This window comes from Anser anser (genome assembly GCF_964211835.1).
Source record: "Anser anser genome assembly, chromosome: 12".
NCBI lineage: Eukaryota > Metazoa > Chordata > Aves > Anseriformes > Anatidae > Anser > Anser anser.
In genome coordinates, this window is record NC_139733.1 from 1,299,479 (window position 1) to 1,326,714 (window position 27,236).

General features: G+C 57.4%; 2 protein-coding genes across 9 annotated transcripts in view; both read right to left on the minus strand.

Annotated features, from left to right (window-relative positions):
* Nucleotides 1-227: 227 nt before the first annotated feature.
* On the minus strand, nt 228-21,841 carry LOC310880120 (uncharacterized protein). 7 transcript variants are annotated; one of them, XM_083795460.1, is made up of 7 exons: nt 3,305-4,189; nt 2,789-3,181; nt 2,293-2,348; nt 2,003-2,049; nt 1,734-1,902; nt 1,007-1,065; nt 228-889 (listed from the first exon to the last, which is right to left on the minus strand). In XM_083795460.1, the coding sequence occupies exons 2-6, from the start codon at nt 2,815-2,817 to the stop codon at nt 1,034-1,036; spliced, it is 333 nt and encodes a 110-aa protein (XP_083651586.1). In that variant the 5' UTR covers nt 2,818-3,181; nt 3,305-4,189; the 3' UTR covers nt 228-889; nt 1,007-1,033. The 7 variants fall into 7 exon arrangements, 3 of the variants coding, with proteins under 3 accessions (XP_083651586.1, XP_083651585.1, XP_083651587.1); XM_083795459.1 differs by lacking the exon at nt 1,007-1,065; XR_014571450.1 differs by lacking the exons at nt 2,003-2,049; nt 2,789-3,181; nt 3,305-4,189 and adding an exon at nt 21,395-21,841 and having other exon boundaries at nt 1,015-1,065.
* Nucleotides 21,842-23,224: 1,383 nt separating this feature from the next.
* The window catches only part of LOC310880119 (uncharacterized protein), a 30,820-nt gene continuing 26,808 nt past the window's right edge, over nt 23,225-27,236 (minus strand). The window contains exons 5-6 of one of the 2 annotated variants that reach the window (XM_083795458.1): nt 25,617-25,786; nt 23,225-23,820 (exon numbers count right to left, since the gene is read on the minus strand). In XM_083795458.1, coding sequence (XP_083651584.1) covers nt 23,764-23,820; nt 25,617-25,786 — 227 coding nt within the window. In that variant the 3' untranslated portion in view covers nt 23,225-23,763. The remainder of the gene's footprint in view (nt 23,821-25,616; nt 25,787-27,236) is intronic. The other variant, XM_083795457.1, reaches the window with a different exon arrangement.

The window sequence follows — 27,236 nt, forward strand, 5'->3', positions numbered from 1 at the left end:
GCGCTCTAACAATTACTCACCTGAAGAAGAGCTGCATGCAATAAGGGCACCTACTCCTACTATATAGATTGCTTTCCTCTAACAGATCCTTCTAGCCCTTACCTCAAAGAGATGTGCATTTCCAAGTAGAGACCGGTATGCATCAGTCCATAGAATCCAACCCACCCAAAGAACCCTGCAACTGACAGAAGGAAAAACAAAGCACTTACCCCTAAGAGCAGCCCAGGCAGAATGAGCTCCCCCTCAGGCCTTGCCTGGGGCTCATATACCATTTGGCCCCGCCTAGTACCCAAACCCAATCACCTGGGAAAGGGGAGGGGCAAAAAAACAAAGTAGACAGCAGGATAAGCAGCAGCTCTGTTTTTTTTTTTATTTTTATCTGGTTTTTAGCTCAACACCATGCAGAGTGCAGACAAGAGAACTGGGCTGTTTCTAGAAGCAACAATCCCCAGGCTTTTGCTTCAGCTTTAAATATTGAAAGCTTCTCTCCTCTACAACCCCTTTCTCAGGAACCAGGCAGCATTCAAGTGACCTGCTTTGCTCCTATTCTGACAACTATCACAGTCCACCTTGCTGTTGGCACCTGAGAAACAGAAGAGAAAGCAACCACAGCAGCAAAAGCCACAGCACCCTTAGGTCAGTTACTCTCATCCCCTCCTTTACCTCAGCAGCTTACCTACCCCACAGAGCAGATGCTTCCATCTGTTCTCTTTAGCCACTTACAGCACCTTGAAAAGGCAAACTGGAATTTTACTCTATTTCATGTCGTAAAATAACTGCAGTGACAACCGCACCCCAAAAGCGACTGCTACATCTCTTCATCGCCCACCAGAGTCACTCCAGAGGCAGCTCGACTCATGACATCCTGTATTGCACACTGCGTTTCCGCCTGAACAAAGAAAAACACAGAAGATAAACATTCAGCTGCCAGCATTAGCACCCATCCCTCAACAACAGAAGTGACTCCATAGTTCATTTTATCATTTTAAAACACCAATCCACTTGCCTCTGTACCTGGAAATTAGATCCAAGCTCAAAACGAGTAGACAGCATCACCCATGCCACCTGGCAACACAAAAGGACAAAACGACCACTGTGCTTGCAAGCAACCACCTGCCACACCACTCCTCTGGCCCAAACAGCCTCACCTCAGACCCTCAGAGGGAAACACCTGAACATCTTCCCCTGTGGTAGTTTTACTGGGGTGGGCAACCGAGCTCCACCACAATCACTCTCACTCCTCCTCCTCAAAGAATAACAGGGAAAAAATATGATGAAAAGGGCTCAAGAGTTGAGATAAGGACGAGGAGAGGAGGTCACACAGTAAATATTGTGACGGGCAAAACACGCTCAGCATAGGAAGATAGTAACATTTATTGCTTATTGCTACACAACCTACAGAAGCGAGAAACGAAGGAAAGCAACCAAAAGCACCTTCCCCCCACAACCACCCTCTTCCACCTTCTCCCCCCCAGCGGTGCAGGTGACCAGTGTTTATGGTCAGTCTATAGCGCTTCTTCGCCGCCACTCCTTCTCGGACGCCCTCATCCCCTGTGCTGTGGGGTTCCTCCCACAGGATACAGTCCTTGGTGAACTGATCTGGCGTGGGCTGCCCACAGGCAGCAGCTTTTCAAGAACTGCTCCAGATGTAGGTCCATACCACGGGGTCCATCCCTCAGGAGCAAACTGCTCCAACCTGGGTCCCCCACGGGCAGCAGCTCCTGCCAGCTCACCTGCTCCTGCGTGGTCTCCTCTCCACAGTCTACAGGCCCGGCCCGGAATCTGCTCCGGCAGGGGTCTTCCACAGGCCACAGCCTCCGTCAGTGCAGGTCCACTTGCTCCACCGTGGTCTCCTCCACCAGCTGCAGCGTGGAACCCTGCTCCACCGTGGTACTCCACAGGCTGCAGGGGGACAGCCTGCTTCACCAAGGTCCTCGCCACAGGCCGCCGGGGACTTCTGCTCCGGCACCTGGAGTACCTCTCCCCCTCCTTCTTCACTGACCTTGGCGCCTGCAAGGCTGTTCCTCACTCCTCTTGCTCTCCCAGCTGCTGTGTGGCACAGCGTGTTTTTTTCTTTTTTTCCCCCTTTCTTGAATATGCTCTCACAGACGCGCAAACAACATCACTTATTGGCTCCGCTCAGCACTGGGGCCCTTACCTAACGTGGGGCAGCTTCTAGACTCTTCCCACAGAAGCCACCCCTAGAGCCCACTGCTACCAAAACCTTGCCACAGAAACCCACTACATCCCTTCACTTTGGTTAAGGGACGACCAGGCTGACAACACGCTCACCTTCCCCCACTGCTCCGGGGCACGGGGATTTCCCTGTCCAAGACTGCACTAGGCACCTGCAGAGACAAGAGAAAAAGCACACCCTAAGGCACCCCACAGCCACAGCATACCTGCTGTAATACCTCCCTCATCCCAGCTCCTTTACCTCAGCTGCTCGCTAGATCGATCTGAGACAAATGGCCCTGGGCAGCGCCGCGCAACAACGGGGCACGGGCAGGGCAGCGATCACAGACTTATCTTTCACAAATGGAAAAGGTGAGCCTGCTCACTCTCTAGATAATACTGCGCTTATGCAGTCAAGGAACTGTACCCCAGGATTTCCCAAACACAAGTTAGCCAGCAACCCCTCCTCAAACATACCTCTAGGACGTGAATTCCAAGCACTTAACATCTGGAAGGCTGCAAGGTCTAAAGACTCCACAGCCAGCCAAACCACAGGCAAAAGCTCCAGAAATATAACAAACTGCCCCCAACCCTGGAAAAGACTACACCTTACCTGCCTCCTGCTGCTCTTTTCAGATACATGCTTGCACAGGGAGCTTCCAGGATCCAGTTCTCCTAAACCCTGCTCCATCACTTTACCACCACAGCTCTAACTTGGATAATATTTGACATACAGGCCAAGACTCACAGGAAGCCCCAATCAATCTGTCAAAATCCTAAGGGACCTAGAACACACAAGCTAACATTACCACCCTATCCATAAACGCGCTCTAACAATTACTCACCTGAAGAAGAGCTGCATGCAATAAGGGCACCTACTCCTACTATATAGATTGCTTTCCTCTAACAGATCCTTCTAGCCCTTACCTCAAAGAGATGTGCATTTCCAAGTAGAGACCGGTATGCATCAGTCCATAGAATCCAACCCACCCAAAGAACCCTGCAACTGACAGAAGGAAAAAACAAAGCACTTACCCCTAAGAGCAGCCCAGGCAGAATGAGCTCCCCCTCAGGCCTTGCCTGGGGCTCATATACCATTTGGCCCCGCCCAGCACCCAAACCCAATCACCTGGGAAAGGGGAGGGGCAAAAAACAACAAAGTAGAGAGCAGGATAAGCAGCAGCTCTGTTTTTTTTATTTTCATCTGGTTTTCAGCTCAACACCATACAGAGTGCAGACAGGAGAACTGGGCTCTTCCTAGAAGCAACAATCCCCAGGCTTTTCCTTCAGCTTTGAATATTGAGAGGACAATATGACCAAGCAAGTAACTGATCTTCTTCAGTTGGTATTAAAGCTTTCTTTCTGCATAGGAAGAGAAATCTAGGAGCACCACAGATGACACACCAAAAAAGAAAAACCAATTCCATGAAATAACATCATTCACAGGAAACATCACACACTTGAGTAGGCTATCTGAAAACCAAAAGGCTATGCTGATGGCTCAGCATTTCAGGAACTGGACCCGTGACGCCTCTTACAATCCGGCCCCTACCCTGAAGAAAAGTCTATTCAGGTCCGGCCCCAAGCCTGAGGAAAAGGCCCTTCGGATCTGGCCCCAAGCCTGAGGAAAAGGCTTTTCGGATCCGGATCCAAGCCTGAGGAAAAGGCCCTTCCCATCCAGCCCCAAGCCTAAGGAAAAGGCCCTTCCCATCCAGCCCTAAGCCTGAGGAAAAGGCCCTTCGGGTCTGGCCCCAACCCTGAGGAAAAGCCCCTTGCCTCCGGCCCCTACCCTGAGGAAAAGCCCCTTCCCCTATGGCCGCAACCCTGATGAAAATCCCTTTTCCCTCTGCTCCCAAGCTTAGCAAAAGCCCCTTCCGCTTTAGCCCCAACCCTGAGGAAAAGCCCCTTCCCTTCCAGCCCCAAACCCTGTGGAAAAGCCCTTTCCCATCCTGTCCCAACCCAGAGGAGAAGCCCCTTAGCCTCCATGCCCAACCCTTAGGAAAAGCCCCTTCCCCTCCACCCCAACCCTGAGGAAAAGCCCCTTACACTCCGGCCCCTACCCTGAGGAAAAGTCTCTTCAGGTTCGGCCCCAAGCCTGAGGAAAAGGCCCTTCGGGTCCGGCCCCAAGCCTGAGGAAAAGACCCTTCCCATCCGGCCCCAAACCTGAAGGGAAAAAGGCCCTTTGCGTCCGGCCCCAAGCCTGAGGAAAAGGCCCTTCGGGTCCGGCCCCAAGCCTGAGGAAAAGACCCTTCCCATCCGGCCCCAAACCTGAGGGAAAAAGGCCCTTTGCGTCCGGCCCCAAGCCTGAGGAAAAGACTCTTCCCCTCCAGCCACAACCCTGAAGATTAATCCGCAACCCTGAGGAGAAGCCCCTTCCCCTCCGGCGCCAACCTGTAAGGAAAAGCCCTTGCACGTCCGGCCCCAACCCTGAGGAACAGCCCATGCGCGTCCGGCCCCATCCCTGACGAATAGCCCCTGCGCGTCCAGCCCCAACCCTGAGGAAAAGCCCCATCCCCTCCCGGCCCCAACCCTGAGGATAAGACCCAACCCTGAGGAAGAGGCCCTTCCTCTCTGGCCCCAATCCTGTGGAAAAGGCCCTTCCCCTCCAGCCCCAACCCTGAGGGAAAAAGGATATTCCCTTCTGGCGCCAACCCTGAGGGAAAGGATCTTCCCCTCCGGCCCTAACCCTGAGGAAAAGGCCCTTCCCGTCCGGCCCCGAACCCGAGTAAAATCACGTTCATTTCCGACCCACCCCCAAGGAAAACCCCCTTTCCATTCGGCCCCAGCCCTGACAAAAAACCTTTTCCCCTGTGGCCACAACCCTGAGGAAAAGTCCCAACCCTCAAAAGAAGCTCACTTCCCTCCGCCCCCAACCCTGACGAAAAGCCCCTTCCACTCCGAACCCAACCGTGAGGAAAAGCCCCATCCCGTCCGACGCCAACCGTGAGGAAAAGCCCTTTCCCGTCCGGCCCCAACCATGAAAAAAGCCCCTTCCCCTCTGGTCCCATCGCTTAGGAAAAGCCCCTTCCACTACAGCCCCAACCCTGAGGAAAAACCCCTTCCACTCCTGCCCCAACCCTGAGAAAAGACCCTTCCCGTCTGGCCCCAAACCAGAGGGAAATAGGCCCTTTGCGTCCGGCCCCAAGCCTGAGGAAAAGACCATTCCCATCCAGCCCCGAACCCGAGTAAATGCACGTTCATTTCCGACCCACCCCCAATGAAAACCCCCTTTCCATTCGGCCCCAGCCCTGACATAAAAACGCTTCCCCTCTGGACAGAACCCTGAGGAAAAGCCCCTTCCCCTCCGGCCCCAAGCCTGAGGAAAAGCCCCTTCCCCACCGGCCCCAACCCTGAGAAAAACCCCTAAGCCTGAGAAAAAGCCCCTTCCCATGAGGCCCCAACCCAGAGGAAAACCCCCTGCGCGTCCAGCCCCAAACCTGAGGAAAATCCCCTTCCCCTCCGGCCCCAACCCAGAGGAAAAGCCACAACCCTGAGGAAAAGCCCCTTCCCCTATGGCCGCAACCCTGATGAAAATCCCCATTCCCTCTGCTCCCATAGCTTAGGAAAAGCCGCTTCCGCTTTAGCCCCAACCCTGAGGAAAAGCCCCATCCCCTCGGGCCCCAAACCCTGTGGAAAAGCCCTTTCCCATCCTGTCCCAACCCAGAGGTGAAGCCCCTTCCCCTCCAGCACCTACCCTGAGGAAAAGCCCCTTCCCCTCCAGCCCCAACGCTCAGGAAAAGCCTCTTACTCTCCGGCCCCTACCCTGAGGAAGTCTCTTCAGGTCCGGCCCCAAGCCTGAGGAAAAGGCCCTTTGGGTCCGGCCCCAAGCCTGAGGAAAAGGCCCTTCGGGTCCGGCCCCAAGCCTGAGGAAAAGGTCATTCTGGTCCGGCCCCAAGACTGAGGAAAAGGCCCTTCGGGTCCGGCCCCAAGCCTGAGGAAAAGGCCCTTCCCGTCCGGCCCCAACCCTGAGGGAAAAAGGCCCTTTGCGTCCGGCCCCAAGGCTGAGGAAAAGGCCCTTCCCGTCCAGCCCCAAACCTGAGTTAAAGCACGTTCATTTCTGACCCACCCCCAAGGAAAACCCCCTTTCCATTCGGCCCCAGCCCTGACATAAAAACGTTTCCGCTCTGGACAGAACTCTGAGGAAAAGCCCCTTCCCCTCTGGCCCCAAGCCTGGGGAAAAAGCCCTTCCCCTCCAGCCCCAACCATGAGGAAAAGCCCCTTCCCCTCCAGCTCCAAACCCTGAGGAAAAGCCCCTTCCCATCCCATCACAACCATGAGGAGAAGTCCCTTCCACTCCGGTCCCAAGCCTGAGGAGAAGCACCTTCCCGTACGGCCCCAACTCTGAGGAGAAGCGCGTTCCCCTCTGGCCCCAACACTAAGCAAAAGCCCCTTCCACTCCAGCCCCAACCCTCAGGAAAATTCCAAACCCTGAGGAAAATGCCCCTTCACCTCCAGCCCCAACCCTGAAGAAAAGCCCCTTCCCCTCCGGCCCCTACCCTGAGGAAAAGTCCCTTCAGGTCCGGCCCCAATCCTGAGGAAAAGGCCCTTCAGGTCCAGCACCAATGCAGAGGAAAAGGCCCTTCGGGTCCAGCCCCAAGCCTGAGGAAAAGGCCCTTCGTGTCTGGCTCCAAGCCTGAGGAAAAGGCCCTTCGGGTCCGGCTCCAAGCCTGAGGAAAAGGCCCTTTGCGTCCGGCCGCAAGCCTGAGGAAAAGCCCCTGCGCATCCAGACCCAACCCTGAGGAAAAGCCCCTGCGCGTCCAGCCCCAACCCTGAGAAAATGCCCCTTGTCCTCCCGGCCCCAACCCTGAGGAAAAGGCCCTTTCCCATAAGGCCCCAACCCTGAGGAAAAGCCTCTTCCCATCCCATCCCAACCATGAGGAGAAGTCCCTTCCCCTCCGGCCCCAAATCTGAGGAGGAGCACCTTCCCCTCTGGCCCCAACACTAAGCAAAAGCCCCTTCCGCTCCGGCCCCAACACTCAGGAAAATTCCAAACCCTGAGCAAAATGCCCCTTCACCTCCATCCACAACCCTGAGGAAAACACGGTTCCGTCCCGCATAAACCCTGAGGGAAAGCCCCTTGCCTTCTGAAACCAACCCTGAGGAAAAGCCCTTTCCCCTCCGAACCAAGCCCAGAGGAAAATCCCAATCAAATCTGACCCCAACCCTGAGATAAAGCCCCTTCCCCTCGGGCGCCCACCCTGAGGAAAAGCCCCTTTCCCTCTGGCCCAAACCCTGAGGAGAAGCCCCTTCGCCTCTAGCCCCAACCCTGAAGAAAAGCCCCTTCCCCTCCGACCCCTACCCTGAGGAAAAGTCTCTTCAGGTCCGGCCCCAAGCCTGAGGAGAAGGCCCTTTGGGTCCGGCCCCAAGCCTGAGGAAAAGGTCATTCAGGTCCGGCCCCAAGACTGAGGAAAAGGCTCTTCGGGTCCGGCCCCAAGCCTGAGTAAAAGGCCCTTCCCGTCCGGCCCCAACCCTGAGGAAAAGCCCCTGCGCGTCCGGCCCCAAACCTGAGGAAATGCCCCTTGCCCGCCCGGCCCCAACCCTGAGGAAAAGGCACTTCCTCTCTGTCTGCAACCCTGAGGAAAATCCCCTTCCCCTCTAGTCCCATCGCTTAGGAAATGCCCCTTCCCATTCGGCCCCAACCCTGAGGAAAAGCCCCTTCCCATGAGGCCCCAACCCTGAGGAAATGCCCCAACCCTGAGGAAAAGCCCCTTCCACTCCGGCCCCAAGCCTGCAGAAAAGCCCCTTCCCCTGCAGCCTCAACTCAGAGGACAAGCCCCTTCCCCTGCAGCCCCAACTCTCAGGACAAGCGATTTCCCCTGCGGCCCAAACCCTAAGGAAAAGGCCCTTCCCCTGCGGCCCAAACCCTGAGGACAAGCCCCTTCCCCTATGTCCCCAACCCTGAGGAAAATTCCAAAACCTAAGGAGAATGCCCCTTCAACTCCATCACCAACCCTGAGGAAAACCCCTTCCCCTTCGGCCCCAAGGCTGAGGAAAAGCCCCTTCCCATGAGGCCCCAACCCTGAGGAAAACCCCCTGCGCGTCCAGCCCCAAACCTGAGGAAAATCCCCTTCCCCTCTGTCCCCAACACTGTGGAAAAGCCCCAACCCTGAGGAAAAACCCCTTCCCCACTGGCCCCAGCCCTGAGGAAAAGCCCCTTCCCCTCCAGCCCCAACCCTGAGGAAAAGACCCTTCCCCTCCGGCCCCAACCCTGAGGAAAAGGCCCTTCCCGTCCGGCCCCGAACCTGAGTAAAATCACGTTCATTTCCGACCGACCCCCAAGGAAAACCCCCTCCCCCTCCCATGAGGCCCCAAGCCTGAGTAAAAGGCACTTCCACTCCAACCCCAACACTGAGGAAAAGGCCCTTCCCCTCCGGCCACAACCCTGAGGGAAAAAGGCCCGTCCCCTCCGGCCCCAACCCTGAGGGAAAAAGGCCCTTCCTGTCCAGCCCCAAGCCTGAGGAAAAGGCCCTTCCCGTCCAGCCCCGAATCCGCGTATAAGCACATTCATTTCCGACCCACCCCCAAGGAAAACCCCGTTTCCATTCGGCCCCAGCCCTGACATAAAACCTTTTCCCCTGTGGCCACAACACTGAAGAAAAGTCCCAACCCTGAAAAGAAGCTCTATTCCCTCCGGCCCCAACCCTGAGGAAAAGCCCCTTCCGCTCCGAACCCAACCGTGAGGAAAAGCCCTTCCTGTCCGACGCCAACCGTGAGGAAAAGCCCTTTCCTGTCTGGCCCCAACCATGAAAAAAGCCCCTTCCCCTCTGGTCCCATCGCTTAGGAAAAGCCCCTTCCACTGCAGCCCCAACCCTGAGGAAAAAGCCCTTCCCGTCCGGCCCCGAACCCGAGTAAAATCACGTTCATTTCCGACCCACACCCAAGGAAAACCCCCTTTCCATTCGGCCCCAGCCCTGACATAAAACCTTTTCCCCTGTGGCCACAACCCTGAGGAAAAGTCCCAACCCTGAAAAGAAGCTCACTTCCCTTCGGCCCCAACCCTGAGGAAAAGGCCCTTCCCCTCTGGCCCCGAACCCGAGTATAAGCACGTTCATTTCCGACCCACCCCCAAGGAAAACCCCCTTTCCATTCGGCACCAGCCCTGACATAAAACCTCTTCCCCTCTGGAGAGAACCCTGAGGAAAAGCCCCTTCCCCTCCGGCCCCAAGCCTGAGGAAAAGGCCCTTCCCCACCAGCCCCAACCCTAAGGAAAAGTCCCTTCCCCACTGGCCCCAAGCCTGAGAAAAACTCCTTTTCCCCTGTGGCCACAACACTGAGGAAAAGTCCCAACCCAGAAAAGAAGCTCTATTCCCTCCGGCCCCAACCCTGAGGAAAAGCCCCTTCCGCTCCGAACCCAACCGTGAGGAAAAGCCCCTTCCCGTCCGACGCCAACCGTGAGGAAAAGCCCTTTCCCGTCCGGCCCCAAACCTGAGGAAAAGCCCCTTACCCTATGTCCCCAACCCTGAGGAAAATTCCAAAACCTAAGGAGAATGCCCCTTCAACTCCATCACCAACCCTGAGGAAAAGCCCCATCCCCTCCCGGCCCCAACCCTGAGGATAAGACCCAACCCTGAGGAAGAGGCCCTTCCTCTCCGGCCCCAATCCTGTGGAAAAGGCCCATCCCCTCCAGCCCCAACCCTGAGGGAAAAAGGATCTTCCCTTCTGGCGCCAACCCTGAGGGAAAGGATCTTCCCCTCCGGCTCCAACCCTGAGGAAAAGGCCCTTCCCCTATGTCCCCAACCCTGAGGAAAATTCCAAAACCTGAGGAGAATGCCCCTTCAACTCCATCACCAACCCTGAGGAAAAGCCCTTCCCCTTCGGCCCCAAGGCTTAGGAAAAGCCCCTGAGCGTCCAGCCCCAACCATGAGGAAAAGCCCAAACCCGTAGGAAAAGCCCCTGCGCATCCGGCCCCAACCATGAGGAAAAGCCCCTTCCCATGAGGCCCCAACCCTGAGGAAAACCCCGTGCGCATCCAGCCCCAAACCTGAGGAAAATCCCCTTCCCCTCTGGCCCCAACACTGAGGAAAAGCCCCAACCCTGAGGAAAAGCCCCTTCCACTCCGGCCCCAACCCTGAGGAAAAGCCCCTTAGCCTCCGGCCCCAACCCTGAGGAAAAGCCCCTTCCCCACTGGCCCCAGCCTTGAAGAACAGCCCATTCCCCTCCGGGCCCAAACCCTGAGGAAAAGACCCTTCCCCTCCAGCCCCAACCCTGAGGAAAAGCCCCTTCCCCTCCAGCCCAAACCCTGAGGAAAAGCGCATTCACCTCCGGCCCCAATCCCAAGGAAAAGCCACAACCCAGAGGAAAAAGCCTTTCCCCTCCGGCCCCAACCCCGAGGAAAAGCTCCAGACCTGAGGAAACGTCCCTTGCCATCTGGTGACAACCCCGAGGAAAAGCCGCTTGCCATCCGACACCAACCCCGAGGAAAAGCCCCTTGACCTCCCGCCCCAACCCCGAGTAAAAGCACGTTCATTTCCAAGCTACCCCCAAGGAAAAACCCTTTTCAATCCGGCCCCAGCCCTGACATAAAACCTCTTCCCCTGTGGCCACAACCCTGAGGAAAAGCCCCTTCCCTCCAGCCTCAACCCTGAGGAAAAGGCCCTTCCCCTCTGGCCCCAAGCCTGAGGAAAAGCCCCTTCCTCTCTGTTTGCAACCCTGAGGAAAATCCCCTTCCCCTCTGGTCCCATCGTTTAGGAAAAGCCCCTTCCGTTGCAGCCCCAACCCTGAGGAAAAGCCCCTTCCACTTCTGCCCCAACCCTGTGGAAAAGGCCCTTCCCCTCCTGCCCCAACCCTGAGGAAAAGCCCCTATATCTCTGTCTGATACCCTAAGGAAAATCCCCTTCCCCTCTGGTCCCATCGCTTAGGAAAAGCCCCTTCCGCTGCAGCCCCAACCTTGAGAAAAAGCCCCTTCCCCTCCGGTCCCAACCCTGAGGAAAAGCCCCTTCCCATAAGACCCCATCCTTCAGGAAAAGCCCCTTCCCCTCCCACCCAAAACCCGAGTAAAAGAACGTTCACTTCCTACCCATCACCAAGGAAAACCCCCTTTCCATCCGGCCCCAGCCCTGACATAAAACCTCTTCCCCTCCAGCCCCAACGCTGAGGAAAAGCGCCTTCCCCTCCGGCCGCAACCCTGAGGAAAAGCCCCAACCCTGAGGAAAAGCCACTTCCCCTCCGGCCCCAAACCCTGAGGAAAAGATCCTTCCCATGAGGCCTCAACCCTGAGGAAAAGCCCCTCCCCATGAAGCCCCAACCCTGAGGGAAAGCCCCTTCCCATGAAGCCCCAACCCTGAGGGAAAGCCCCTTCCCATGAAGCCCCAACCCTGAGGGAAAGCCCCTTCCCATGAAGCCCCAACCCTGAGGGAAAGCCCCTTCCGCTGCAACGCCAACCCTGAGGAAAAGCCCCTTCCCCTCCACACCAACCCTGAGGAAAAGCCCCTTCCCTTCTGGCCCCAACCCTGAGGAAAAGCCCCATCAACTCCTCGCCCAACCCTGAAGAAAAGCCCCATCAACTCCTGACTCAACCCTGAAGAAAAACCCTATCAAATCTGGCCCCAGCCCTGAGAAAAACCCCTTCCTCTCCAACCCCAACACTGAGGAAAGCCCATTGCTCTAAATTACAAACACTGAGGAAATGCACCTTCCACCCCAGTCCCAACCCTGAGAAGAAGCCCCTTCCCCTCCAGCCTCAATCCTGAGTAAGAGACCCTTCCCCTCCTGCCCCAACCCTGAGAAAAGGCCCTTCGTGTCCGGCCCCAACCCTGAGGGAAAAAGGCCCTTTGCGTCCGGCCCCAAGCCTGAGGAAAAGGCCCTTCCCGTCCAGCCCCGAACCCGAGTAAAAGCACGTTCATTTCCGACCCACCCCCAAGGAAAACCCACTATCCATTCGGCCCCAGCCCTGACATACCCCTCTGGACAGAACCCTGAGGAAAATCCCCTTCCCCTCCAGCCCAAACCCTGAGAAAAATCCCCTTCCCCTCCGGCCCCAACCCTGAGGAAAAGCCCCAGCGCTGAGGAGAAGCCTGTTCCACTCCTTCCCCAAGCCTGAGGAAAAGACCCTCCACTACCGGTCCCAACGCTGTAGAAAAGGCACTTCCACTCCAGCCCCAACCCTGAGGAAATGGCACTTCCTTTTTTGCGTGTAACTCTGAGGAAAATCCCCTTCCCCTCTAGTCCCATCCCTTAGGAAAAGCCCCTTCCGTTGCAGCCCCAACCCTGAGGAAAAGCCCCTTCCCATGAGGCCCCAACCCTGAGGAAAAGCCCCTTCCTATGAGGACCCAACCTTGAGGAAAAGCCCCTTCCACTCCAGTCCCAAGCCTGCAGAAAAGCCCCTTCCCCTGCATCCTCAACTCAGAGGACAAGCGATTTCCCCTGCGGCCCAAACCCTAAGGAAAACCCCTTCCCCTGCGGCCCCAACCCTGAGGACAAGACCCATCTCCTGCGGCCCCAAAGCTGAGGAAAACTCCCTTCGCCTCCAGCCCAACCCCTGAGGAAAGCCCCTTTCCATCAGGCCGCAACCCTGAGGAAAATCCCAAACCCTGAGGAAAAGACCTTTCCCGTCCGGCCCCAAGCCTGAGGAAAAGGCCCTTCCCGTCTGGCCGCAACCCTGAGGGAAAAAGGCCCTTCCAGTCCGGCCCCAAGCCTGAGGAAAAGGCCCTTCCCGTCTGGCCGCAACCCTGAGGGAAAAAGGCCCTTCCAGTCCGGCCCCAAGCCTGAGGAAAAGGCCCTTCCCCTCTGGCCCCGAACCCGAGTAAAAGCACGTTCATTTCCGACCCACCCCCAAGGAAAACCCAATATCCATTCGGCCCCAGCCCTGACATAAAACTCTACCTCTATGGACAGTACCCTAAGGAAAATCCCCTTCCCTTCTGGCCCCAACCCTGAGGAAAAGCCCCAGCGCTGAGGAAAAGCCCATTCCCCTCCTACCCCAAGCCTGAGGAAAAGGCCCTTCCCTCCGGCCCCAACCCTAAGCAAAAGCCCCTTCCCCACTGGCCCCAAGCCTGAGAGAAAGCCCCAAGCCTGAGAAATAGCCCCTTCCTCTCCAGCCCGAACCCTGAGGAAAAGCCCCTTCCCCTCCGGCCCCAACCCGTAAGGAAAGGCCCCTTAGTGTCCAGCCCCATCCCTGAGGAAAAGCCCCTGCGCGCCCGGCCCCAAACCTGAGGAAATGCCCCTGCGCATCCAACCCCCACCCTGAGGAAAAGCCCCTGCGCATCCAACCCCAACCCTGAGGAAAAGCCCCTTTAACTCCGGACCCAACCCTGAGGAATATCCCCAAACCAGAGGAAAAACCCCTTCCCATAAGGCCCAAGCCTGAGGAAAAGCCTCTTCCCATCCCATCCCAACCATGAGGAGAAATCCCTTCCCCTCTGGCCCAAGCCTGAGGAGAAGTACCTTCCCATCCGGCCCCAACTCTGAGGAGAAGCGCCTTCCCCTCTGGCCCCAACCCTAAGCAAAAGCCCCTACCACTCCGGCCCCAACACTCAGGAAAATTCGAAACCCTGAGGAAAATGCCCATTCACCTCCATCCCAAACCCTGAGGAAAACACGGTCCTGTCCGGCATAAACCCTGAGGAAAAGCCCCTTGCACTCTGAAACCAACACTGAGGAAAAGCCCTTTGCCTTCCAAACCCAGCCCAGAGGAAAATCCCAATCACCTCTGACGCCAACCCTAAGGTAAAGCCCCTTCCCCTTCGGCCCAAACCCTGAGGAAAAGCCCCATCAACACTGGCCCCAACCCTGAGGAAAAGCCCCTTCCCCTCGGGCGCCAACCCTGAGGAAAAGCCCCTTCCTCTCCGGTCCAAACCCTGAGGAAAAGCCCCTTCCCTTCCAGCCCTAAACCCTGTGGATAACCCTTTCCCATCCTGTCCCAACCCTGAGGAGAAGCCCCTTTGCCTCCAGCCCCAACCCTGAAGAAAACCCCTTCGCTCCGGCCCCAACCCTGAAGAAAAGCCCCTTATTCTCCGGCCCCTACCCTGAGGAAAAGTCTCTTCAGTTCCGGCCCCAAGCCTGAGGAAGAGGCCCTTCAGGTCCAGCACCAATCCAGAGGAAAAGGCCCTTTGGGTCCGGCCCCAAGCCTGAGGAAAAGGCCCTTCGGGTCCGGCTCCAAGCCTGAGGAAAAGGCCCTTTGCATCCGGCCACAAGCCTGAGGAAAACCCCTGGCCGTACGGCCTCAACCCTGAGGAAAAGCCCCTTGCCCTCCCGGCCCCAAACCTGAGGAAAAGCCCCTTCCCCTCCCGGACTGAACCCTGAGGAAAAGGCACTTCCACTCCAGCCCCAACCCTGAGGAAAAGGCATTTCCTCTCTGTCTGCAACCCTGAGGAAAATCCCCTTCCCCTCTAGTCCCATTGCTTAGGAAATATCCCTTCCCCTTCAGCCCCAACCCTGAGGAAAAGCCCCTTCCCATGAGGCCCCAACGATGAGGAAAAGCCCCTTCACCTCCAGCAACAAGCCTGAAGAAAAGGCGCTTCCTCTCCGGCCCCAACCCTGAGAAAAACCGCTACGAGTCCGGCCCCAAACATGAGAAAATCCCACTGCAAATCCAGCCCCAACCCTGAGGAAAAGCCCCTGCGCATCCGACCACAACACTGAGGAAAACCCTCTGCGCGTCCGGCCCCAACCATGAGGAAAAGCCCCTTCCCCTATTTCCCGAACACTGAGGAAAATTCCAAACCCTAAGGAAAATGCCCCTTCCCCTCCGACCCCAACCCTGAGGAAAAGCCCCTTTAACTCCAGACCCAACCCTGAGGAATATCCCCAAACCAGAGGAAAAACCCCTTCCCATAAGGCCCAAGCCTGAGGAAAAGCCTCTTCCCATCCCATCCCAACCATGAGGAGAAATCCCTTCCCCTCTGGCCCAAGCCTGAGGAGAAGTACCTTCCCATCCGGCCCCAACTCTGAGGAGAAGCGCCTTCCCCTCTGGCCCCAACCCTAAGCAAAAGCCCCTTCCACTCCGGCCCCAACCCTCAGGAAAATTCCAAACCCTGAGGAAAATGCCCCTTCACCTCCATCCCCAACCCAAACACGTTCCGGTCTGGCATAAACCCTGAGGAAAAGCCCCTTGCCCTCTGAAACCAACACTGAGGAAAAGCCCTTTCCCCTCCAAACCCAGCCCTAGGAAAATCCCAACTAAACTCTGACCCCAAACCCTGAGGTAAAGCTCCTTCCCTTCGACCCAAACCCTGAGGAAAAGCCCCATCAACACTGGCCCCAAGCCTGAGGAAAACCCCCAACCCTGAGGAAAACCCCCTTCCCCTCCAACCCAACCCCTGAGGAAAGCCCCTTTCCGCCAGACCGCAACCCTGAGGAAAATCCCAAACCCTGAGAAAAAGGCCCTTCAGATCCGGCCCCAAGCCTGAGGAAAAGGCCCTTCGGGTCCGGCCCCAAGCCTGAGAAAAAGACCCTTCCCGTCCGGCCCCAAGCCTGAGGAAAAGGCCCTTCCATTCCGGCCCCAACCCTGATGAAAAGCCCCTTTTCCTCTGGCCCCAAACGTGAGCAAACGCTCCAACCCTGAGGAAAAGACCCCTCCCATGAGACCCCAAGCCTGAGTAAAAGGCACTTCCACTGCAGCCCCAACCCTGAGGAAAAGCCCCTTCCCCTCCGGCCCCAACCCGTAAGGAAAGGCCCCTTAGTGTCCGGCCCCAAACATGAGCAAACGGTCCAACCCTGAGGAAAAGACCCCTCCCATGAGGCCCCAAGCCTGAGTAAAAGGCACTTCCACTCCAGCCCCTACCCTGAGGAAAAGCCCCTTCCCCTCGGGCGCCAACCCTGAGGAAAAGCCCCTTCCTCTCCGGTCCAAACCCTGAGGAAAAGCCCCTTCCCTTCCAGCCCTAAACCCTGTGGATAACCCTTTCCCATCCTGTCCCAACCCTGAGGAGAAGCCCCTTTGCCTCCAGCCCCAACCCTGAAGAAAACCCCTTCGCTCCGGCCCCAACCCTGAAGAAAAGCCCCTTATTCTCCGGCCCCTACCCTGAGGAAAAGTCTCTTCAGTTCCGGCCCCAAGCCTGAGGAAGAGGCCCTTCAGGTCCAGCACCAATCCAGAGGAAAAGGCCCTTTGGGTCCGGCCCCAAGCCTGAGGAAAAGGCCCTTCGGGTCCGGCTCCAAGCCTGAGGAAAAGGCCCTTTGCATCCGGCCACAAGCCTGAGGAAAACCCCTGGCCGTACGGCCTCAACCCTGAGGAAAAGCCCCTTGCCCTCCCGGCCCCAAACCTGAGGAAAAGCCCCTTCCCCTCCCGGACTGAACCCTGAGGAAAAGGCACTTCCACTCCAGCCCCAACCCTGAGGAAAAGGCATTTCCTCTCTGTCTGCAACCCTGAGGAAAATCCCCTTCCCCTCTAGTCCCATTGCTTAGGAAATATCCCTTCCCCTTCAGCCCCAACCCTGAGGAAAAGCCCCTTCCCATGAGGCCCCAACGATGAGGAAAAGCCCCTTCACCTCCAGCAACAAGCCTGAAGAAAAGGCGCTTCCTCTCCGGCCCCAACCCTGAGAAAAACCGCTACGAGTCCGGCCCCAAACATGAGAAAATCCCACTGCAAATCCAGCCCCAACCCTGAGGAAAAGCCCCTGCGCATCCGACCACAACACTGAGGAAAACCCTCTGCGCGTCCGGCCCCAACCATGAGGAAAAGCCCCTTCCCCTATTTCCCGAACACTGAGGAAAATTCCAAACCCTAAGGAAAATGCCCCTTCCCCTCCGACCCCAACCCTGAGGAAAAGCCCCTTTAACTCCAGACCCAACCCTGAGGAATATCCCCAAACCAGAGGAAAAACCCCTTCCCATAAGGCCCAAGCCTGAGGAAAAGCCTCTTCCCATCCCATCCCAACCATGAGGAGAAATCCCTTCCCCTCTGGCCCAAGCCTGAGGAGAAGTACCTTCCCATCCGGCCCCAACTCTGAGGAGAAGCGCCTTCCCCTCTGGCCCCAACCCTAAGCAAAAGCCCCTTCCACTCCGGCCCCAACCCTCAGGAAAATTCCAAACCCTGAGGAAAATGCCCCTTCACCTCCATCCCCAACCCAAACACGTTCCGGTCTGGCATAAACCCTGAGGAAAAGCCCCTTGCCCTCTGAAACCAACACTGAGGAAAAGCCCTTTCCCCTCCAAACCCAGCCCTAGGAAAATCCCAACTAAACTCTGACCCCAAACCCTGAGGTAAAGCTCCTTCCCTTCGACCCAAACCCTGAGGAAAAGCCCCATCAACACTGGCCCCAAGCCTGAGGAAAACCCCCAACCCTGAGGAAAACCCCCTTCCCCTCCAACCCAACCCCTGAGGAAAGCCCCTTTCCGCCAGACCGCAACCCTGAGGAAAATCCCAAACCCTGAGAAAAAGGCCCTTCAGATCCGGCCCCAAGCCTGAGGAAAAGGCCCTTCGGGTCTGGCCCCAAGCCTGAGAAAAAGACCCTTCCCGTCCGGCCCCAAGCCTGAGGAAAAGGCCCTTCCATTCCGGCCCCAACCCTGATGAAAAGCCCCTTTTCCTCTGGCCCCAAACGTGAGCAAACGCTCCAACCCTGAGGAAAAGACCCCTCCCATGAGACCCCAAGCCTGAGTAAAAGGCACTTCCACTGCAGCCCCAACCCTGAGGAAAAGCCCCTTCCCCTCCGGCCCCAACCCGTAAGGAAAGGCCCCTTAGTGTCCGGCCCCAAACATGAGCAAACGGTCCAACCCTGAGGAAAAGACCCCTCCCATGAGGCCCCAAGCCTGAGTAAAAGGCACTTCCACTCCAGCCCCTACCCTGAGGAAAAGCCCCTTCCCCTCCGGCCCCAAACCGTGAGGAAAGGCCCCTTAGTGCCTGGCACCAATTCTGAGGAAAAACACCTTCGTGTCCGGCCCCAACCCTGAGGAAAAGCCCCTGCGCATCCAACCCCAACACTGAGGAAAACCCTCTGCAAATCCAGCCCCAACCCTGAGGAAAAACCCCTTCCCCTATGTCCCCAACACTGAGGAAAATTCCAAACCCTAAGGAAAATGCCCCTTCCCCTCTGACCCCAACCCTGAGGAAAAGCCTCTTCCCATCCCATCCCAACCCTAAGCAAAAGCCCCTTCCCCTCGGGCGCTAACGCTGAGAAAAATAACCTTCCCCACCGGCCCAAACCCTGAGGAAAAGCCCCTTCGCCACCGGCCCCAACCCTGAGGAAAAGCCCCTTTCCCTATGGCCGCAATCCTGATGAAAATCCCCTTTCCCTCTGGTCCCATACCTTAGCAAAAGCCCCTTCCACTGCAGCCCCAACCCTGAGGAAAAGCCCCTTCCCTTCCAGCCCCAAACCCTGTGGAAAAGCCCTTTCCCATCCTGTCCCAACCCAGAGGTGAAGCCCGTTACCCTCCAGCCCCAACCCTGAAGAAAAGCCCCTTCCCTTCCGGCCCCAAAATACAAGAAAAGCACCTTACTCTCCGGCCCCTACCGTGAGGAAAAGCCCCTTCAGGTCCAGCAAAAAGCCTGAGGAAAAGGCCCTACGGATCCGGCCCCAAGCCTGAGGAAAAGGCCTTTTGGGTCCGGCCCCAAGCCTGAGGAAAAGGCCCTTCGGGTCGGGCTCCAAGCCTGGGGAAAAGGCCCTTCGAGTCCGGCAGCAAACCTGCGGAAAAGGCCCTTCGAATCCGGCCACAAGCCTAAGGAAAAGGCCCTTTGAGTCCGGCCCCAAACCTGAGTAAAAAGACCCTGCGCATCCGGCCCCAACCCTGAGGAAAAGCCCCTTCCCCTATGTCCCCAACACTGAGGAAAATTCCAAACCCTAAGGAAAATGCCACTTCCCTCCGACCCCAACCCTGAGGACAAGACCCATCAACTCTGTACCCAACCCTGAGGAAAATCCCCAACCCTGAGGAAAACCCCCTTCCACTCGAACCCAATCCCTGAGGAAAGCCCCTTTCCGCCAGACCACAACCCTGAGGAAAATCCCCAACCCTGAGGAAAAGACCCTTCCCGTCCGGCCCCAAGCCTGAGGAGAAGGCCCTTCCCATCCAGCCCCAAGCCTCAGGAAAAGGCCCTTCCCCTTTGTCCCCAACTCTGAGGAAAATTCCAAACCCTAAGGAAAATGCCACTTCCCCTCCGACCCCAACCCTGAGGACAAGACCCATCAACTCCGGACCCAGCCCTGAGGAAAATCCCCAACCCTGAGGAAAACCCCCTTCCCCTCCAACCCAACCCCTGAGGAAAGCCCCTTTCCGCCAGACCACAACCCTGAGGAAAATCCCAAACCCTGAAGAAAAGACCCTTCCCGTCCGGCCCCAAGCCTGAGGAGAAAGCCCTTCCCATCCGTCCCCAAGCCTAAGGCCCTTCCCGTCCAGCACCGAACCCGAGTTAAAGCACGTTCATTTCCGACCCACCCCAAAGGAAACCCCCCTTTCCATTCGGTCCCAACCCCGACAGAAAAACTCTTCCCCTAAGGACAGAACCCTGAGGAAAAGCCCCTACCCCTCCGGCCCCAAGCCTGAGGAAATTTCCCTTCCACTCCGGCCCCAACCCTGAGGAAAAGCCCCTTCAAATGAGGCCCCAACCATGAGGAAAAGCCCCTTCCTATGAGGCCCCAACCCTGAGGAAAAGCCCCAACCCTGAGGAAAAGCCCCTTCCCCTCGGGCCACAAACCTGAATAAAAGGCCCTTCCCCTCCGGCCCAAACCCTGAGAAAAACCCTTACGCGTCCGGCCCCAACACTGAGGAAAAGCCCTTTCCGCTCCAGCCCCAAGCCTGCAGAAAAGCCCCTTCCCCTGCGGCCTCAACTCAGAGGACAAGCCCCTTCCCCTGCGGCCCCAACCCTGAGGACAAGCAGTTTCCCCTGCGGCCCAAACCCTGAGGACAAGCCCCTTCTCCTGCGGCCCCAACGCTGAGGAACACCCCCTTCCCCTCCAACCATACCTTTGAGGAAAGCCCCTTTCCGCCAGGCCGCAACCCTGAGGAAAATCCCAAACTCTGAGGAAAAGACCCTTCCCGTCCGGCCCCAAGCCTGAGGAAAAGGCCCTTCGGGTCCGGCCCCAAGCCTAGGGAAAGGCCCTTTGCATCCGGCCCCAAGCCTGAGGACAAGGCCCTTCCAATCCGGCCCCAACCCTGACCAAAAGCCCCTTTTCCTCCGGCCCCAAACATGAGCAAACGCTCCAACCCTGAGGAAAAGCCCCTCCCATGAGGCCCCAAGCCTGAGGAAAAGGCCCTTCCAGTCCGGCCCCAAGCCTAAGGAAAAGGCCCTTCACTCCGGCCTGAAGCCTGAGGAAAAGCCCCTTCCCCTCCGGCCCCAACCCATAAGGAAAGGCCCCTTAGTGTCCGGCCCCAATCCTTAGGAAAAGCACCTTCGCGTCCGGCCCCAACCCTGAGGAAAAGCCCCTGCGTATCCGACCCCAAACCTGAGGAAAACCCACTGCAAATCCGTCCCCAACCCTGAGGAAAAGCTCCTTCCGCTATGTCCCCAACACTGAGGAAAATTCCAAACCCTAAGGAAAATGCCCCTTCCCCTCCGACCCCAACCCTGAGGAAAAGCCCCTTCCCCTCCAGCCCCAACCCTGAGAAAAAGCCCCTTCCCCTCCAGCCCCAAACCCTGAGGAAAAGCCTCTTCCCATCCCGTCCCAACTATGAGGCCCCAAGCCTCAGGAGAAGCGCCTTCCCGTCCGGCCCGAACCCTAAGCAAATGCCCCTTCCACTCCGGCCCCAACACTCAGGAAAATTCCAAACCCTGAGGAAAATGCCCCTTCACCTCCATCCCCAACCCTGAGGAAAACATGGTCCCGTCCCACATAAACCCTGAGGAAAAGCCACTTGCCATCTGAAACCAACCCTGAGGAAAGGCCCTTTCCCCTCCGAACGCAGCCCAGAGGAAAATCCCAATCAAATCTGGCCCGAAACCCTGAGGTAAAGCCCCTTCACTTCGGCCCAAACCCTGAGGACAAGACCCATCAACTCCGGCCCCGACCCTGAGAAAAGCCCCTTCCCCACAGGACCCAAGCCTGAGAAAAAGCACCAAGCCTGAGGAAAAGCCCCTTTCCCTCAGGCACCAACCCTGAGGAAAAGCCCCTTCCCCTCCGGCCCCTACCCTGAGGAAAAACCCCTTCCCATATGGCTGCAACCATGATGAAAATCCCTTTTCCCTCTGCTCCCATACCTTAGGAAAAGCCCCTTCCGCTTTAACCCCAACCCTGAGGAAAAGCCCATTCCCTTCCAGCCCCAAACCTTGTGGAAAAGCCCTTTCCCATCCTGTCCCAACCCAGAGGTGAAGCCCGTTCCCCTCCATCCCCAAGCCTGAGGAAAAGCCCCTTACCTTCCGGCCCTTACGCTGAGGAAAAGTCTCTTCAGGTCCAGCCCCAAGCCTGAGGAAAAGGCCCTTCACGTCCGGCACCAACCCTGAGGAAAAGACCCTGCGCATCCAGCCACAACGCTGAGGAAAAGCCCCTTCCCCTATGTCCCCAACACTGAGGAAAATTCCAAACCCTAAGGAAAATGCCCCTTCCCCTCCAGCCCCAACCCTGAGGAAAAGACCCTGCGCGTCCAGTCCCAACCCTGAGGAAAATCCCCAACCCTGAGGAAAACCCCCTTCCCCTCCAACCCATCTCCTGATTGAAAGCCCCTTTCCGCCAGGCCGCAACCCTGAGGAAAATCCCAAACCCTCAGGAAAAGACCCTTCCCGTCAAGCCCCAAGCCTAAGTAAAAGGCCCTTCGGGTCCGGCCCGAAGCCTCAGGAAAAGGCCCTTTGGGTCCGGCCCCAAGCCTGAGGAAAAGGCCCTTCCCGTCCGGCCCCAAGCCCGAGGAAAAGGTCCTTCCCCTCGGGCCCCAAGCCTAAGGAAATGTCCCTTCCCCTTCGGCCCAAACCCTGAGGAAAAGCCCCTTCCCATGAGGCCCCAACCCTGAGGAAAAGCCCCAACCCTGAGGAAAAGCCCCTTCCCCTCCGGCCACAAACCTGCAGAAAAGCCCCTTCCCCTGCGGCCTCAACTCAGAGGACAAGCCCCTTCCCCTGCAGCCCCAACCCTGAGGACAAGCAGTTTCCCCTGCGGCCCAAACCCTGAGGACAAGCCCCTTCTCCTGCGGCCCCAACGCTGAGGAACACCCCCTTCCCCTCCAATCATACCTTTGAGGAAAGCCCCTTTCCGCCAGGCCGCAACCCTGAGGAAAATCCCAAACCCTGAGGAAAGGACCCTTCCCGTCCGGCCCCAAGCCTGAGGAAAAGGCCCTTCGGGTCCGGCCCCAAGCCTAGGGAAAGGCCCTTTGCATCCGGCCCCAAGCCTGAGGACAAGGCCCTTCCAATCCGGCCCCAACCCTGACCAAAAGCCCCTTTTCCTCCGGCCCCAAACATGAGCAAACGCTCCAACCCTGAGGAAAAGCCCCTCCCATGAGGCCCCAAGCCTGAGTAAAAGGCACTTCCACTCCAGCCCCTACCCTGAGGAAAAGCCCCTTCCCCTCCGGCCCCAAACCGTGAGGAAAGGCCCCTTAGTGCCTGGCCCCAATTCTGAGGAAAAACACCTTCGTGTCCGGCCCCAACCCTGAGGAAAAGCCCCTGCGCATCCGACCCCAACACTGAGGAAAACCCTCTGCAAATCCGGCCCCAACCCTGAGGAAAAGCCCCTTCCCCTCCGACCCCAACCCTGAGGAAAAGACCCATCAACTCCGGACGCAACCCTGAGGAATATCTCCAACCCTGAGGAAAAAGCCCTTCCCATACGGCCCAAGCCTGAGGAAAAGCCCCTTCCCCTCCGGCCCAAAGCCTGAGAAAAGACCCTTCCCCTCCGGCACCAACCTGTAAGGAAAGGCCCCTTAGAGTCTGGCCCCAACCCTGAGGAAAAACACCTTCGCCATATGGCCCCAACCCTGAGGAAAAGCCCCTTTCCCTCTGGCGCCTACCATGAGGAAAAGCCCCTTCCCCTCCGGCCCCTACCCTGAGGAAAAGCCCCTTCCCCTATGGCCGCAACCCTGATGGAAATCCCCTTTCCCTCTGCTCCCATAGCTTAGGAAAAGCCCCTTCCGCTTTAGCCCCAGCCCTGAGGAGAAGCCCATTCCCTTCAAGCCCCAAACCCTGTGGAAAAGCCCTTTCCCATCCTGTCCCAACCCAGAGGTGAAGCCCCTTCACCTCCAGCCCCAGCCCTCAGGTAAAGCCCCTTCCCTTACAGCCCCTACCCTGAGGAAAAGTCTCTTCAGATCCAGCCCTAAGCCTGGGGAAAAGGCCCTTCGGTCCCGGCCCCAAGCCTGAGGAAAAGGCCCTTCGCGTCCAGCCCCAAGCCTGAGGAAAAGGCCCTGCGTGTGATTCAAAGATCATAAATCCAATTTCTTTAAGTGATTTATTCTTTATTGACGGCGCCGGATGCACGGGGGATCTTTCCGCCTATCGTGCATCCCGAAGTGAAAAGCCGTCCCAAATTCATACATCACAGTGATTAATATTTTATTAACGCCTATACGTATTCATTATCTAACCCCGCCTACTCTTGCTTCTCATGCTAATCAGTTTTTTGTGTCCTGCGCCTGCGCAGATCCTCTCGGTGGTCTTGGGCAGGGGTCGTCGAGCTGTGGTTGGTGGTCTCAGAGAGGAAGGCCATAAGTCTTCCTCACAGTGTACTTTTCACCCTTGGTCAGGATTCTGCTGAGTTAGCTTTCTTCCTAACCGCAAGGACTGTTTTTTTTTTTCGATTCTTCTGCTTGTTATTTTCTTATCTTGGATTCCAATGTCTTGTTCGAGATATATTGCCCGTATATGTCCTATTTCGAGATACATTGTCTGTACATTTGTTTCCTGCCCTATACCTAATGTTCTGTTCTCCTTTAATATTTACATTCTTAACCCTTTCTTATCTGGAATCGCCTCAGCTTCCCTAATCAGGTGTCCGGCCCCAACCCTGAGGAAAAGACCCGTCCCCTATGTCCCCAACACTGAGGAAAATTCCAAAACCAAATGAAAATGCCCCTTCCCCTCCAACCCCAACCCTGAGGACAAGACCCATCAACTCCGGACCCAACCCTGAGGAAAATCCACAACCCTGAGGAAAACCCATTTCCCCTCCAACCCAACCCCTGAGGAAAGACCCTTTCCGCCAGGCTGCAACCCTGAGGAAAATCCCAAACCCTGAGGAAAAGACCCTTCCCGTCTGGCCCCAAGCCTGAGGAAATGTCCCTTCCACTTTGGCCCAAACCCTGAGGAAAAGCCCCTTCCCATGAGGCCCCAACCCTGAGGAAAAGGCCCTTCCCCACCAGCCCCAACCCTGAGGAAAAGCCCCAAACCTAAGGAAAACTCCCTTCCCACGCGGCCACAAACCTGAACAAAAGCCCCTTCCCCTCCGGCCCCAACCCTGAGAAAAACCCCTACGCGTCTGGCCCCACCCTGAGGAAAAGCCCCTTCGACTCAAACCCCAAGCCTGCAGAAAAGCCCATTCCCCTCTGGCCCAAAGCCTGAGAAAAGCCCCTTCCACTCCGGCCCCAGCCGGTAAGGAAAGGCCCCTTAGCGTTCGTCCCCGACCCTGAGGAAAAGCACCTTCACCACTGGCCCCAACCCTGAGGAAAAGCCCCTTTCCCTCTGGCGCCAACCCTGAGGAGAAACCCCGTCCCCTCCGGCCCCTACCCTGAGGAAAAGCCCATTCCCCTATGGCCGCAACCCTGATGAAAATCCCCTTTCCCTCTGCTCCCATAGCTTAGGAAAAGCCCCTTCCGCTTTAGCCCCAACCCAGAGGAAAAGCCCCTTCCCTACCGGCCCCAAACGTGAGCAAACGCTCCAACCCTGAGGAAAAGACCCCTCCCATGACGCCCCAAGATAGAGTAAAAGTCACTTCCACTCCAGACCCAACCCTGAGGAAAAGCCCCTTCCCCTCCGGCACCAACACTTAAGGAAAGACCCCTTAGTGTCCGGCCCCAATCCTGGGGAAAAGCACCTTCGCGTCCGGCCCCAACCCTGAGGAAAAGCCCCTGCGAATCCGACCCCAACCCTGAGGAAAACCCTCTGCAAATCCGATCCCAACCCTGAGGAAAAGCCCCTTCCCCTATGTCCCCAACACTGAGGAAAATTCCAAAACCTAAGGAAAATGCCCCTTCCACTCCGACCCCAAGCCTGAGGAAAACCCCATCAACTCCAGACCCAACCCTGCGGAATATCCCCAACCCTGAGGAAAACCCCTTCCCATAAGGCCCAATCCTGAGGAAAAGCCCCTTCCACTCCAGCCCAAAGCCTGAGAAAAGCCCCTTCCCCTCTGGCCCCAACCGGTAAGGAAAGGCCCCTTAGCGTTCGTCCCCAACCCTGATGAGAAGCACCTTCGCCACCGGCCTAAACCCTGAAGAAAAGCCCCTTTCACTCTGGCGACAACCCTGAGGAAAAGCCCCTTCCCCCCCGGCCCCTACCCTGAGGAAAAGCCCCTTCCCCTACGGCCGCAACCCTGATGAAAATCCCCTTTCCCTCTGCTCCCATAGCTTAGCAAAACCCCCTTCCGCTTTACCCCCAACCCTGAGGAAAAGCCCCTTCCCTTCCAGCCCCAGCCCTCAGGTAAAGCCCCTTCCCTTACAGCGCCTACCGTGAGGAAAAGTCTCTTCAGATCCAGCCCCAAGCCTGAGGAAAAGGCCCTTCGGTACGGCTGCAAGCCTGAGGAAAAGGCCATTTGGGTCCGGCCCCAAGCCAGAGGAAAAGGCCCTTCAAGTCCGGCCGCAAGCCTGACGAAAAGGTCCTTCGAATCTGGCCCCAAGCCTGAAGAAAAGGCCGTTTGGGTACGGCCCAAAGGCTGAGGAAGAGGCACTTCGTGTCTGAACCCAAGCCTGAGGAAAAGGCCCTTCCAAACTAACCCCAACCCTGACGAAAAGCCCCTTCACCTCCAGCCCAAAGCCTGAAGAAAAGCCCCTTCCCCACCGGCCCCAACCCTGAGGAAAAGCCCCTTCCCCTCCGGACACAAGCCTGAAAAAAAGTCCCAAGCCTGAGAAAAAGCCCCTTCCCATGAGGCCCCTACCCTGAGGAAAAGCCCCTTCCCCTCCGGCTCAAAGCCTGAGAAAAGCCCCTTCCCCTCCGGCCCCTACCCTGAGGAAAAGCCCCTTCCCATATGGCCACAACCTTGATGAAAATCCCCTTTCCCTCTGCTCCCATAGCTTAGCAAAAGCCCCTTCCGAATTAGCTGCAACCCTGAGGAAAAGCCCCTTCCCTTCCAGCCCCAAACCCTGTGTTAAAGCCCTTTCCCATCCTGTCCCAATCCAGAGGTGAAGCCCATTCCCCTCCAGCCCCAACCCTGAAGAAAAGCCCCTTCCCTTCCAGCGCCTATCGTGAGGAAAAATCTATTCAGGTCCGGCCCCAAGCCTGAGGAAAAGGCCCTTTGGGTCCGGCCGCAAGCCTGAGGAAAAGGCCCTGTGCGTCCAGCCCCAACCCTGAGGAAAAGACCCTTCCCCTATGTCCCCAACACTGAGGAAAATTCCAAAACCTAAGGAAAATGCCCCTTCCCCTCCGACCCCAACTCTGAGGACTAGACCCATCAACTCCAGACCCAACCCTGAGGAAAATCCCCAACCCTGAGGAAAAGCCCCTTCCCATCCGGCCCCAAGCCTGAGGAAAAGGCCCTTTGAGTCCGGCCCCAAGCCTGAGGAAAATGCCATTCGGATCCGGCCCCAAGCCTGAGGAAAAGGAACTTTGCGTCCGGCCCCAAGCCTAAGGAAAAGGCCCTTTGGGTCCGTCCCCAAGCCTGAGGAAAAGGCCCTTCGAGTCCTGCCGCAAGCCTGAGGAAAAGGTCCTTCGAATCTGGCCCCAAGCCTGAGGAAAAGGCCCTTTGGGTCCGGCCCCAAGGCTGAGGAAAAGGCACTTCGTATCTGAACCCAAGCCTGAGGAAAAGGCCCTTCCAATCTGGCCCCAACCCTGACGAAAAGCCCCTTCACCTCTAGCCCAAAGCCTGAAGAAAATCCCCTTCCCCACCGGCCCCAACCCTGAGGAAAAGACCCTTCCCCTCCGGACACAAGCCTGAAAAAAAGTCCCAAGCCTGAGAAAAAGCCCCTTCCCATGAGGCCCCTACCCTGAGAAAAGCCCCTTCCCCTCCGGCCCCAACCCTGAGGAAAAGACCCTTCCCCTACGGCCGCAACCCTGATGAAAATCCCCTTTCCCTCTGCTCCCATACCTTAGCAAAAGCCCCTTCCGCTTTAGCCCCAACCCTGAGGAAAAGCCC

Bases quoted from the DNA above. Each gene is read 5' to 3' on its own strand.
- LOC310880120 (XM_083795459.1), bottom strand. From the start codon at position 2,817: ATGTATCTGAAAAGAGCAGCAGGAGGCAG. The intron at 2,349-2,788 runs GTAAGGTGTAGT...TTGTCTCTGCAG, and splicing joins AAAAGAGCAGCAGGAGGCAG to GTGCCTAGTGCAGTCTTGGA. The intron at 2,050-2,292 runs GTGAGCGTGTTG...TGTGCCACACAG, and splicing joins CCCCGGAGCAGTGGGGGAAG to CAGCTGGGAGAGCAAGAGGA.